This window comes from Muntiacus reevesi, chromosome 3 (genome assembly GCF_963930625.1).
Source record: "Muntiacus reevesi chromosome 3, mMunRee1.1, whole genome shotgun sequence".
Classification (NCBI taxonomy): Eukaryota; Metazoa; Chordata; class Mammalia; order Artiodactyla; family Cervidae; genus Muntiacus; species Muntiacus reevesi.
Genome location: NC_089251.1, coordinates 10,490,999 through 10,504,128, shown reverse-complemented (window position 1 = coordinate 10,504,128; position 13,130 = coordinate 10,490,999). Strand labels below are relative to the sequence as shown.

Sequence of the window (13,130 nt, the reverse complement as noted above, 5' to 3'; positions counted from 1 at the left end):
GATAAAGGCAAAGGAATTTCCTAACGAGCAAAAGACTGGAAGATGGAAAATAAAAGGCAAAAAAAATCTGAGGACTAGACCAGAAGGTCCAATACTTGAATGACAAAAATTCTCAAAAGTAGAAAACAGAGGGGAGGAAATCACTGAAAAAATTCAAGAAAACGGGCAGAATTTCCAGACTGAAAGTACATGTACGAAGTACATGCCAAGTACCATAGTTAAAAGTAAAGCCAGAACAGGGCACTCTGTTAAGAAGTTGAAAACACTAGTGACAAAGATAAGAGCCTATACGTTTCCAGGGCCTGAACAAAGGTCATATGAAAGATCCAGAATTAGAATGCTTTGTACTTCTTAAGAAATACTAGGGAAAAAAAAAAAAGAAAGAAATACTAGAAATATTGAAGATAGAAAGCAATGCAACACTGTTTCCCACATTCTGAAGGGAAATAAACTTCTGACACCAAAACCACCGTTCAGGTGTGAGGGTAAATCAAAGACATTTGCAGAAGTGTGAGACTTCGATTGTTTTATCTCATATTCATCCTTTCCCAGAAGGTTTGATTTTGCTAGAGATGCTGCACCAAAATGAAAGAATAAACCAAATGAGACAGTAATAGAGTGTCCAAGAGGAAGACAGGGGATTCAGGAAACAGGGGGTCCAATATAAAAGAGAGATAAAGAATTCCCAGAATAATAATAAAAAGAGATTCTGGGATGAGAGCTGTGTAGTATGTGTAGAGGGCACTAGCCCAGAGGCTCTGGGAGATAATTTGTCCCAGAGGTAAAATGATGCATCTGAACAACTGGAAAGACTAGAGGACTGGTGAGGAGCTTGGGGTTGAATTTGTGATAAGTTCAGGGGGAAAAAAAACAAACAGGGAGTAAAGATAATATTATTTTCTCCAGGCAAAGTAGAAAGTTGCACAGGAAAGAAAAACTTTACTGTGTGGCTTAGCTGTTAAAACCATTGTACAGGACTTTCCTGGCCGTTCATTGGTTAAGCCTCTGATTTGCCCACTGCATATGGGCTCCCCATTTCATTTCTAATGATCAGTTTGTTCTTGATAATTTAATTTTTTAGAGGAGTAATAGTGCCTGTGCCATCAACACCAAACAAACATAAAAATCTTTCCATTATTCCAAGGTTATCCTGGGGCTCAGGATATAGAAATCTAGAATTGTATCATGATATATAATTCCAATTATGCACAGTGGTGTTTTTTAACAATCAACATCCAATACTCATTCTACATCCAAATGACACTGGAAAGAACAAGTACATAACATGAATGATATTCTTGAGATTATAAAAGATGGTATCAAATAATGTCCAATTAAATTAAGTAGAAATTAACAGACTGCTAAAATACTTTAAATGCACACTAGATCATAGTAAGCAATTCACTTGATCTGGTGCATCAACATACTCTGTTACATCATTAAACTGAAGCAAATGACTCTTCCTTTTCATTGACAAAGACACAGAACACTTTTTTGAACACTGTGAAGACACAAAATGCCTGGACTCCTCTGGCTTATATGTTTAATTGGGGTAGCGAATAAACCTTTTCCTTCAGCAGTTTACCACTCTCTCAAAAGATAAAAAAATTACAGCACACACACGATTTAAGAAAGTACATAGCTAATCTTCCTAAAAATCAAAAGCTATAATGTTAAACTGGACAAAATGGGTAGCAGGAAACATGCTGAACAATTTAGGGTGGATTGGATGCTCCTGAAATTCAGACTTAAAAAAGTGAAACTAAGCATGAAAATTAGATGGAAGACATATGAATGGGGTCAGCTTTCTTTGCTAGCAAACATTTCTATTGCTTTTCTGATATAAACCTATTAATGTTTGCTTCTCCATTTATTTATATGAACACCTACAAAAGAAATAACTTTAACTGGCAGATCAGTGTTTCTAGAATATTTCTGAGCATACTGACCACTAATGAAATATTCCAACTACATACAAAGGACTCCAAAAACTCTTGTTTTCATTTTCCTGTAAATTACTATAGTTTGAATTATAACATCCAACTTTAAAGGGTCTTGCTGCTGCCATTCTTTACACAGCCATTGAAAACCTGTTTCAAGAGCAAAATACAAAACAAGGAATTTTCACATTCGGTCCCTGCTACTTATTTCAGCATCCAGGGTCATCATTTTTCACTTACTGTCACAAATTAAAAAAAAAAAAATAAGTGCATCTAAAACAATTTGTGTAGATATTCAAGGACTGTAACTACATAACATGGGATAGAAATTTCACTTAAACTATAGTAGCTCAGTGTGTAGAGGGAAAAAGGTATGAAAACTGGAAAAGAAAATTTGCCCATATAGTTCCACTTCTATAAAAGAAAATTATTCTGTGTTATATAACAAAAATAAACCTCCCACCAGAGATCTTGGAAATCTTGAATATTTTTTTCCTGCAGGAGGATTTATTATTTTCCACTGAGTGTCCATTCATGCGTTTTCTTCTTGTTTCTAGTCATAGCACCAGATCCTGACTAGCATGCACAACCTCAAAAGAAAAGAAAGACTAAATACAAATTGTGTAAAATTAAATAAAATAAAGCAAAATAAAGAGGCACATGTTCAGGTTGGTTACCTCGGGGTGGTGCTGTAGCGTCTAATGTGCGATGGAGTGCGCGGATCTTACCTTGTAAGCAACACTGTTGGACGAATCCACAATGATGAACAGCGGCTTCCTTGTGAAGGGGTAGAGATCTCCAGGGTGGAGGCTGGGAAAACAACAACGACGGTAACAGTGAATGACTGTACAACTCTATCAGCAGAGCCTCAGAAATCTTATTCTTCAGTTTGGTCTACTCACATCTCTTTTTCACCACAGCACTGAGAGAAAAACAAAAGTTAATTAAGAAGAAGACCAAAAAAGTCTGTATTTATTGGGGTAGACAAGTGAGCAGTTTTATTTGGGAGAAAAAAAAAACCAAGACATAATTATTATTCAAGAATATTCAAGCTAGGGACCAGCAGGGGCTGGTCCAGTGGTTAAGAATCCACCTTCCAACGCAAAGGATGTGGCTTTGACCCTGGTCAGAGAACTAAGATGCCACATGCCACGGTTGGCTACAACTGCTGAGCCTGCCCGCGAGAGCCCAAGAGCCACAACCAGAGGGATGCCTACGTCTCACAAAGAAAGCTTCTGCATGCTGCAACAAAGACCTGGCACAGCCAAATGAATAATAAATAAATATTTTTAAAAGAGAATATTCAAGCTAAAGAGAAATCTATATATTTAAAGATGGATTAAACACACATGAAAATCTCAGAAGTCAGCATTTAGGAACTTATCTAGTATTTTAAACAGTTCCTCCTAAGAACAGGTACTGAAGAGAAAATGCAATAACACAACCAGATTTCTATTTCAATGAGTCTTTCAAAATCCATATCCAATTTAAATATTTTTAATGTTTTAAGCCACGGGTCCCCAAACTCTGGGATCTAATGCCTAATGATCTGAGTTGGAGTTGATATAATAATAATAGAAATATGGTGCACAATGCAAGTAATACGCTTGAATTATCCAAAAACCATCTCCTCCACCCCGCACCGTGGAACAATTGTCTTCCACAAAACCTGTCCCTAGTGCCGAAAAGGTTGGGGACTGCTATTTTAAGCTATATCTCAATTTTGCAGACGGTAAGTGAGGGCTCCCCTCTTATTATTGCCTGCATTTCCTCTGGACATTTGCATCAGAATCAGCTGGGGTGCTTGTTACAGATACAGATTCACTGGTCCACGGAAGAACTACTAGACCCAAAGTCCAGTAACATGCATTTGAGGGTCACTTCTTAAGATCACAGTATTGGTGTGCATGCTCTTTCCCAGGGTTAGTGGACAATGCATGTATGTGTATAAATATTAACGTAAACGTAAATATACAAAATGATGTGTCAATGAGCAGTATCATCAAACCCCAATATATCTCAAATACAGGTTTTTCTAATATAAATCACTTACAAGTAAGGTCAACTACAGCACCAACATATGGCTTGGGGAATCTTTCACTATTACACGTATAATAATTGAAACATTTCCCTCTCTACCCTTCCTTAGCCATTCTTTAATTTGAAGAGCTATGTTTTTATGTAAAGTGTTATTAGAAATTCAGTTTCAAGCAAGTCCAGTTTCCTCTATAATAAAATTGCTATCTCTCAGCTAGAGAAATCCTAGAGCCAATAACAGAACAAGCAGTGAATGTGCTGAGCAAACTTTCATGGATGAAATTTACCTGAAATCATACAGCTAACTTCAGTTTTGCTGTATTATACCAGCAGAAGCTTATATTAAAATGTTTATGTTGATATTAACATGCATCAAGTCCTGAGTTATTATTTATGTACATATTACCTCCTCCAACTTGAATGAACAGATCACCAGTGACTTAATGGTGCCTGACATATAACAGATACTCAATAAAAATTTTTTAAATATAAGCCAACAATTCTAAATGCCTAAGGTAGTCAGAGCCTGAAATATTGCTGGAATCCATATAAGTGTTATGAACAGTTGTCTGAGGGGACATTTCTAGTACTATAAAACAGTCCCCACTTCACTTAACATATTATAAGGTATAACTTTAATTTTTATAATAGGGAAAGACACCAGAATACATACCAATGCATTTCCTTGTGGGACTGATTTCGTTTGTGGATGGCATCTCCATTTATAATATCTCGGTTACTATTAGTAAGTACCCCTCCAAAATCATAAGGACCTATAAAAACAGAAGGGAAGAATCCTAGACTTCAGTTGGAGAGTAACATTAATATGTACAAAGGTACAAAGGTACCGGGTGAATCTCTCACTGATACAAGTGGAAGATAATTAAAAAAACATTTTTATTAATTTAAAATTTAACACTTTGGTTTAACACAGAATTTCAATATTTCAGCATGTTGCCTGTTTCAGCATTTTAAAAGATCATTGTCATTAGTTCTTCAGATAATAATGAGAAACAAAACAAAAATCTACTGTATCCCATTATTCTGGGTTAAAAAAAAGGGGGGGGATGGAGATCTGGGATGTTCAAAATGATCTTTTCATTTCAAGCAAAATTAAAATCTCAAGTTCAACAAATAAAATTACTTAGATAAAAGAGTTGCAGAAGGAAGTCCTAATGATTTTTTAAAGTGTAATTTTAGGGCTTCCCTGGTGGCTCAGACAGTAAAGACTGCCTGCAGTGGGGGAGACCCAGGTTCAATGACTTCTTAAATTTAAGTGAGTCACTAATTGTAAAATGTAGGGAAATCTTTGAATAGGACTTGAAAATTCTCATTGACAAAAACTTCATGTAAGAAAAGAACTGCCAAATATCAGTGTAGGGGAAAACTCCATTATCATGACTATTTTATCAACCACTGCAATTCCAGTTCAGGAATTAGCCTTTTCCCACTGGCACTATCAGTTAGTCAAACTCTTGTGTAAATGGAACAGCAACTATGAGATGTGAGACATAGTCTCTCTCAAAGGCCCATTCCGTTAGTACCTACTGTACTTTGAAAAAAGTAAAACAAGAGATATCAACATGTTTGGTGGGGGTGCAGAATATTTGGTTTAATAGCTTGTTATAAGACATGGAAATAATTATTTACAAACAAAATCACTAACTTTATTACCAAAAAAATTGGTTCATGATTTTGCAACACTTTTAATATTAATGTTATGCTTTATCCCTTAAAAAACTACTGCAGTGAAAAGATTGAGATTTATTTTGTTTTGTTTTCATTTTAACACTTTAAGAGGATCTGTAGGTCATGCAAGGAAGATGGCAGGGACATGCATTGTATAAAGGAATGCAAATTTCAACAAACAAATGAGGAGGAAAATGCTAAGGATGTTAAGAAAAGAATTTCTGTCCAGATAAAGATTTAACCGCCTTGTTTACTTTCAAGTTACTCATCAATTTCGACCAATTTCATATATTCTAAACTCATATTTCTGGACCATTTCACGGTTTTATTCTGAAATAGCATCCCAATATTCTACAGATTAAATTGGTAAGACCAAAGAAAGGACACAAAACAAAATCGTGTCAAGGACTTGAACTTTCACAGTTACAAAAGTGCACTGATTTCTACAAGACTTTCAGCCACAGTGAAGCCGCTGACCAGATTCTCTAACGCACAAAAGGCTCAGAAAAATTCAATGATGTGAAGCAGTAATTGGTTAGTCCCTGTATAATATATATATATGTTTGCTTTTAGCAAATTTGTTAGCGATGCATGTATGCAGTCTGTGAATTTACTGATTTTTTTTTTACTTCACTGTATAAAACTTCAGCAAATAAAATAGGTATCTACAAGACTGCCAATTCAGCAAATAGACCAAGTTTCAAATTTAGGAGCCTCTCTAGAAAGCGTGAGACGGTTCGCGGGCCATGGGCCATCACCTTGTAGAAAATAAAGAGAATTCAAGCCCTGCTCACAACAGGGAGCATTCCTTTATTGTACCTTCACTATCAGAACGACCTGTGGGGAAAACGCCAGTGGCTGACAGGTAAATCAGAAGCACGCTATTGGCAGGCAGCTCCTGAAATGAAAGAAAATCACACATACAAAACAACAAACAGAAAACAACAGCTTCATTGAAAGTTCGTGACATGTTAAAGTTGTGAGGAGGGCTTCCCTAGAGACTCACAAGTAAAGAATCCACCTGTCAATGCAAGAGACAGGGATTTGATCCCTGGTTTGGGAAGATTCCACGTGCAACTAAGTCCGGGAGCTTACTGAACCATCCAATCGGTAGTAGCCACAGGCAGTGTGTACAAAGGGCAGGGACTTCATCAACGTAAGCTTCCGACCTGCACTTACTGGGAATTCCTCGTTCATGGGGAATAATTGCAACCCCCAATCCCCATCACAAATGGGGTTCAACGGGTTACCCACGCCTGCCGGCATGGGGTAGGCACACATGAGCCAGTCAGTGTAGCGCGCATGCAGCTCCGGACATCTAAGGGCATCACAGACCTGTTACTGCTCAATCTCGGGTGGCTGAACGCCACTTGTCCCTCTAACCACAGCTACTGGGCCCGGGCCCTCTAGAGCCTGTGCTCCGCGAGAAGAAAGGTCACCACAATGAGAAGCCCAAGCACCACAACTAGCCCCTGCTCACTGCAAGTGGAGAAAAGTCCATGCAACAACAAAGACACAGCACAGCCAAAAATAAACACATAATCAAGCTGTGGGGAAAACGAGGACCTAATGTAACATATTATGGTCTTCTTCAAGAGAAAAATCATTCTTGTTACTTCCAACTTGCAACTGTCTACAAAACAGAGATTCATTATTAATCTACAACTACAGCCCAAAGTTTTGAAGATATTCTCTGTTTCAAAAACCTCATCATTTAAAGAATGTTTGAAAAACTTAAAACGGAGACATAAAGATCTTGACTACAGGTCTGAAAGACAAGCTTCTGTCTGTGCCTTTCTCTATACAAACTGAGCGGAATCCCCTACTCCGTGGTTCTTTCAGATGACCAAAATGTTTCCCAGAGTGGCCTGAATTTGGAACACACCTACACAATCTGCTCCTGCTTTTCAGTTCTGCATTGACTGTTAGGCCTAAAGCAGCTGAGTAAGAAAAATGCAGATGAAGTAGAATGATAATTAATCAATATTCTCATTAATTAATGGTAGGGATCATTCCTGATGTCATATGCAATTTCTACTCTAAAAATAGCTATGATTAGGATATTCTAAAGGCAGTTTTCATTTTCATATTTTTCCTAAATTCTTGACTCAAATATTCAAGAGAAGAGTGACTCTCAGATTCCATTTAAGCCATATTTTCCCCTTACATAGTAAGAAGTACTGGATGATATATACCTTAAAAGATGCTGCTAAGAAAGTGTATAGTTGGCTGAAGGTTGGTTTGTAGAGCAGATACTTGTGCGGGTTTTCTCGCCTGGTAGGCTTGTCAGCTGATTCCTATATTTACACACAGAAAACAACGCAAACACAGTTGGTCCTCTGCATTCATAGGTTCTGCATCCATGGATTCACCCCACCACAGATCAAAAATATTTGAAAACAATTTTCCAGGAAGTTCCAAAAATCAAAACTTAAATTTGCTGTGCACCAGCAACTATATACATAACATTTACATTGTATTTATAGCTATTTACATGTAATTTACATTCTGTTAGATGTTACAAGTAATCTAGAGATGATTCACCGAATATGGGAGGATGTGTATAGGTTATATATAAACATCATGCAAAAACTTTATATGCTTGAACATCTGAACATCTTGAAACTTCTGAAAGTTTTGGTATCCAGAGGGTTCCTAGAACCAGCGCCTCGTGGATACAGAGGAATGGCTATACAAAACGCACTTGGTGCATCGATTATCAATGTCTATTTTTACCATCCTCTTCATCAAGTATCTTTTTTTAAAACTGTCATTATGCTTATCTTTCTCTCCTGTGTTTCATCAGAGTTCTTTATTCACACTCGTGGCATTTGCTGAATAACAGCATTCCATGAGGAGCAGAAGCAGCAAACTGCAAATGTAGGGAGAAAAATCACCTGCATTCCTGGTTTATTCATCTGGGAAGCTAAATTCATTGGCTCCCTTTCCAGGGCTTGTAACATCCGGAACATGTCAACAGTTAGTTCACTGAACTTAACCTGCAAGGAAAACAAGTTTGACCATTAATGTAGTAGAGAGACCTTGAAGTGTTTAATCACATTGTTACTTTTGACTTTCATATGTACCTGAAGACACAGGATATTTTATTCTCCAGCATTTTATTGTGAAAAAATTTAAAAGATAGAAAGTTGAAAAAAATTATACAGTGACACCCAAATGCTCAATAGCCAGATTCCATAACATTAACATTTCTTTATATTTGCTTTGTAACATCTTGCCCTATCTATTAATCCATCAATTTCCAGTTTTCTCTTGTTTTTTTTTTGGCACACCACAATGCATGAGGGATCTTTCCCAACAAGGTATTGAAATGGAAGTGCAGATCTTAACCACTTGGACCAGCAAGGAAGTCCCTCCACAGGCAGGTATTTTTTTTCTTTTAAAAAGCACTCATGGAAACACAGAGACCTATATCATATCCCATAAAACATGCTGGCTGTTGGTAAAACAGTGAGGCTGAAGTACGACCATGGCCCATTTTAAAATCACTTTATTATATTTTGGCACTACATGATGTTTAAGTCTGTATCCTGGGAATCTCCTGGCAGTCCAGTGTTTAGGACTCAGAGCTCTCATAGCCGAGGCCCTGATTTCGGTCACTATTTGGAGAACTAAGGTTCTCACAAACCACATGGCATGGCAACAAAACAAAAACAAACAAAAAAACTGCATCCTCTTTCATGTTAAATAGTACTTCTACAGAACTTTATGTAGGCAAGGTTTTAATTTTTGGAGGGTTTGGGTGGGCTTTTGGGATTAAGATTTCCAACCAGGGATTGAATGGATGTTAGGATATTTACAAGGAAATCATAATTCTGTAACAATCAAAAGTGCTAATTTTTAAGGTGACTTTTAAGCGTAATTCCTTCACAATTGTTTACCTGGTTATTACAATTACCAATAATGAGTGCATCAGCCAGAGACAACTGTCCCACAATCATGCCTTGTTCCAGCAATGGGGCTCCCGTTTCAGCAAGGCGATTAGATGTGATAACAATGGTATTATCATCATTTAATACCATTACAGGGTCCGCCTGGAGAACAAGCAATACTGTAAGTGGTTTATAGACAAGACAAAACATCAATGTAACAAATTATTCCTTCTTTTTTACATATACACATAATAAACATGTACACCACATATGCATTTACTTATATAATTATGACAACATTTCTTGTCAAGAACTGACCTCAATGAAAGCTGCTACTTCTTGAAGTACCAGGTTCCATTCCACTTGATCTTCAGTATTAAAGCGGTGAGTATAATCTTCTATTTCATCTGACAGTTCCTGATTTCAGAGTATCACAAAGGAAAAATGGTTACAGGAAAAAAAAAACATAAAATAGATGGCTATATTGTACTATAATCCTGATGGAAACTGTTATTGTTAAGAAGTTTGATTATTATCAATATACAGTACAAATTACAACCAAAACAAGGAGTGAAAATTACATGAACTTGCTTCAAAATAAAAAATTCCAAAATGATACACATCAATAAGATCTTCATAGAGACCCACGACACACACTACTCAGTGCTAATCAGCAATGACTTTATTAAAAAGAAACTCTTAAAGGTAAACCCCCCAATTTTTAACATTAGAAAAATGAACATAAATTCTTTGGATTGATATCATACTGTTTCTTTTGGAACCAGTCCTATTAGTAACTGGGGATAGAGGAAGAAAATTTGTCAAAACTAGCACATTATACTGAATCACTTTTCTAGATACCTGAAGCTAACACAATACGGTAAATTAACTATACTTCATTTAAAAAAAACCCCAAACACTAGCATGTTATACTGAATCCCTCTGCTTTACACCTGAAAATAAGACAATACTGTAAATCAACAGCACTTCAATTAAAAAAAAACTAGCATGTTATACTTAAGCATCAAAAAAATCAAGATGTATGCCACTGAAATCACTAACTGAATACAGAGTGTAACCAGAATGTAGCAAGGAATAATTACAGACATTAAGTGAATCTAGAAAGCAGTTAACTCTGATTACCTGAATTAATGAAGGACAGAATAAAGAAGACATACTAAAAGAAGGAATAACCAAAACTCATTCATACAACACCTTTATAAAACATTCTGTACTTGTTCTTAACCTAATTTTTCAATTATTTTATATTAAACTAAATATTTTAACTTTTGTTTGCATTTGCCAACCATTTATTAATGAGTGATGAAATGTAAAATGAGCTGAGGGGACAAAAGCAAGAAATTAATACAATTATCTCTGGTAAGTGTGTTTGAAACATGAAGAGAGTTGGAAAAATTTTTTATCATTACCCTTGTCAGAAGTTAGCATGCTCTGAAAGTTGTAATAATTTAGATTATCAAAATTATTTTAACTTTATCTATTTTAAAAAACAAAATTACCAACAAATAACTAGAAATCAGGATTTTAATTAAAATACATTTACCTTTACCAGATCCTTCACAACATCCATTTTGTTGAGAAGAAGACAAACTACTATAAATCTTGCATAGTATCGTAGCTTCTTAACTACCAACTCAGGTCTATGGTAGATAAATGGAAAATTATTCATTAGATTAAAAACAAAATTACGTGACTTGATTTTTCTAACTTTCTGACAGCTTTTAAACTCTTGATCCTATTTTGCACAGTAATAAACACTGTTTCATATAATCTATAGTTTTTTAATACATTTTTTACTCAGTGACTCATTACATTGTTCATTCATACATTAATTTATTCAACAACTATCTACTGAAACTTAGATGCACCAGGTACTATGCTAAACAGTAGATTAAAATTACTAAAAAAAGAAACTATAGACATAGTCCCTTCCTCATAGATCTTATAGACAGAAACATATGCAAAATATAGAGGAGACAGAAAAATACTTAAAACAGTGGAATAAATATTACAATGATAGCGTTGCAGTGAAAAGGAAAAGAAGAGGAATGAGTTTTTCTTTTCTTTCCTGAAAACAAAGAAGAAAGAGAAGAGGGAGCAGGCCTGGTCACACCTAGTTTTTATTTTAACCATTCCTAATCTGCAGCCAAGAGTCGGACACGATGGAGCGACTAAACTGAACTGAACTGAATCGGCAGTCTGTAACTAAATTTGCTTTTCTGCCCCAGATTCTTCATGGGGTGGGGGGATGACACAGTTCTTGAGTCAGAAGCCTACTGTGTTTTCCCCTAGGCTAGCTGAGGATTTTAAGCCACCTTTCTATTTCCTCCAAACTCTGTCTCCATATTTTTTTAATTTGGCTTCAGAGGGCAGAGAAAGTCAAGATTTTGGCAGTATCAATAGGAGAAACAAAACATGCTATTTGAGCCCACAGGACTGGATCTTGGTGAGAGAAGGCTTCCCAGAGAGAGTAATGTTTACATTAGGACTATAAATAGGAAGACGAGAAGACAGTAGGCAGGAAAATACGAGGTCATCCACTCAATAAACTTGAGAGGCTATCCTATCAAGCCTGAAAACCTTAATGACAGCCCCCAGCCTTCTGCCTGCTGCAGGAGAAGAAGTCCTCCTGTGAATCTCACTGGGAAGGGTCCACATCAAGTCCTCCTCATAAGCATCAAGACTGGGAGGCGGCCAGGTTTTCAAGTTCAGATCCACATTTTCCACCATCAAACAAAACTCCAGTTTTGTCACCACCAGAGGGGCCATCAAGATTCTCTCTGACAAAAGTCCTTCTGGCATGCCGGAACTGCAGCCTTGTCCAACCTGCTAGGACCACTAATTTTAAGATGTCGACTCTTGACACATCTGCCTGAGAAATTGTTTTTCGAGGTGGCTGACTGCAACATCTCCCTCCAGCCTCTGTGCACTCAGAAACTTCACCTTCTCTGTATCTTAACTCTAACCAGGTTCAGCCTTTGTCCTTCATAACCACTGGGGCTTACAGCTTGGAAAAGTGATTATTTGTGAATGTCTCCTCCACTCAACAGGACAGGCCATGGAACTGAGACATTCTGAGAGCTGTTTGTATTTGGTGACAGGCAGTCACCTTGGGGATCGTTGGAACGTACCACTCCTCCTGGCTTTGACATATTCCTTCGGTACTGAGAAAATACAGAGAGAACTTGACCTCTGGAGGAGAGATGCCTCTTAAAGCAACTGTGAAATTGTGGAATACTTTCTTACTTAGTTTTAATCTACCAGCTGCTGGTTTTAGCAGCTGTCACCAACTGCTACCTTGATGGCCCCCTAGCTCTGTGTGAACTAAGAAACAACCAATTTTACCAACTGAACAAACTCCTTCCTCTGGTGCAGGGAACAAAATCAAGATTTTATATACTGAAGTGTCCTTTGATTCTAAGTTAGTTTGATTCTAAGCCTAAGAGATTTCATCGTCCTGGTTCCAAATACTTCTAGCTCTGTTCACTTGTACCGCTCTAGGAGGCAGCACAGGGAAACAAGTCAGACGGGCTGGTTCGCTCTTAGGACA

The 13,130-nt window shown here is 36.9% G+C and overlaps 1 protein-coding gene across 1 annotated transcript in view; it reads right to left on the bottom strand.

The window, feature by feature from the left end:
• Positions 1 to 13,130, bottom strand: part of SCAI (suppressor of cancer cell invasion) — a 103,319-nt gene that overhangs the window by 32,362 nt on the left and 57,827 nt on the right. Inside the window, exons 7-14 of the mRNA XM_065928460.1 lie at positions 11,124 to 11,220; positions 9,878 to 9,976; positions 9,569 to 9,721; positions 8,564 to 8,665; positions 7,862 to 7,963; positions 6,486 to 6,564; positions 4,651 to 4,750; positions 2,669 to 2,750 (exon numbers count right to left, since the gene is read on the bottom strand). Of these exons, the coding sequence (XP_065784532.1) occupies positions 2,669 to 2,750; positions 4,651 to 4,750; positions 6,486 to 6,564; positions 7,862 to 7,963; positions 8,564 to 8,665; positions 9,569 to 9,721; positions 9,878 to 9,976; positions 11,124 to 11,220 (814 nt within the window). The remainder of the gene's footprint in view (positions 1 to 2,668; positions 2,751 to 4,650; positions 4,751 to 6,485; positions 6,565 to 7,861; positions 7,964 to 8,563; positions 8,666 to 9,568; positions 9,722 to 9,877; positions 9,977 to 11,123; positions 11,221 to 13,130) is intronic.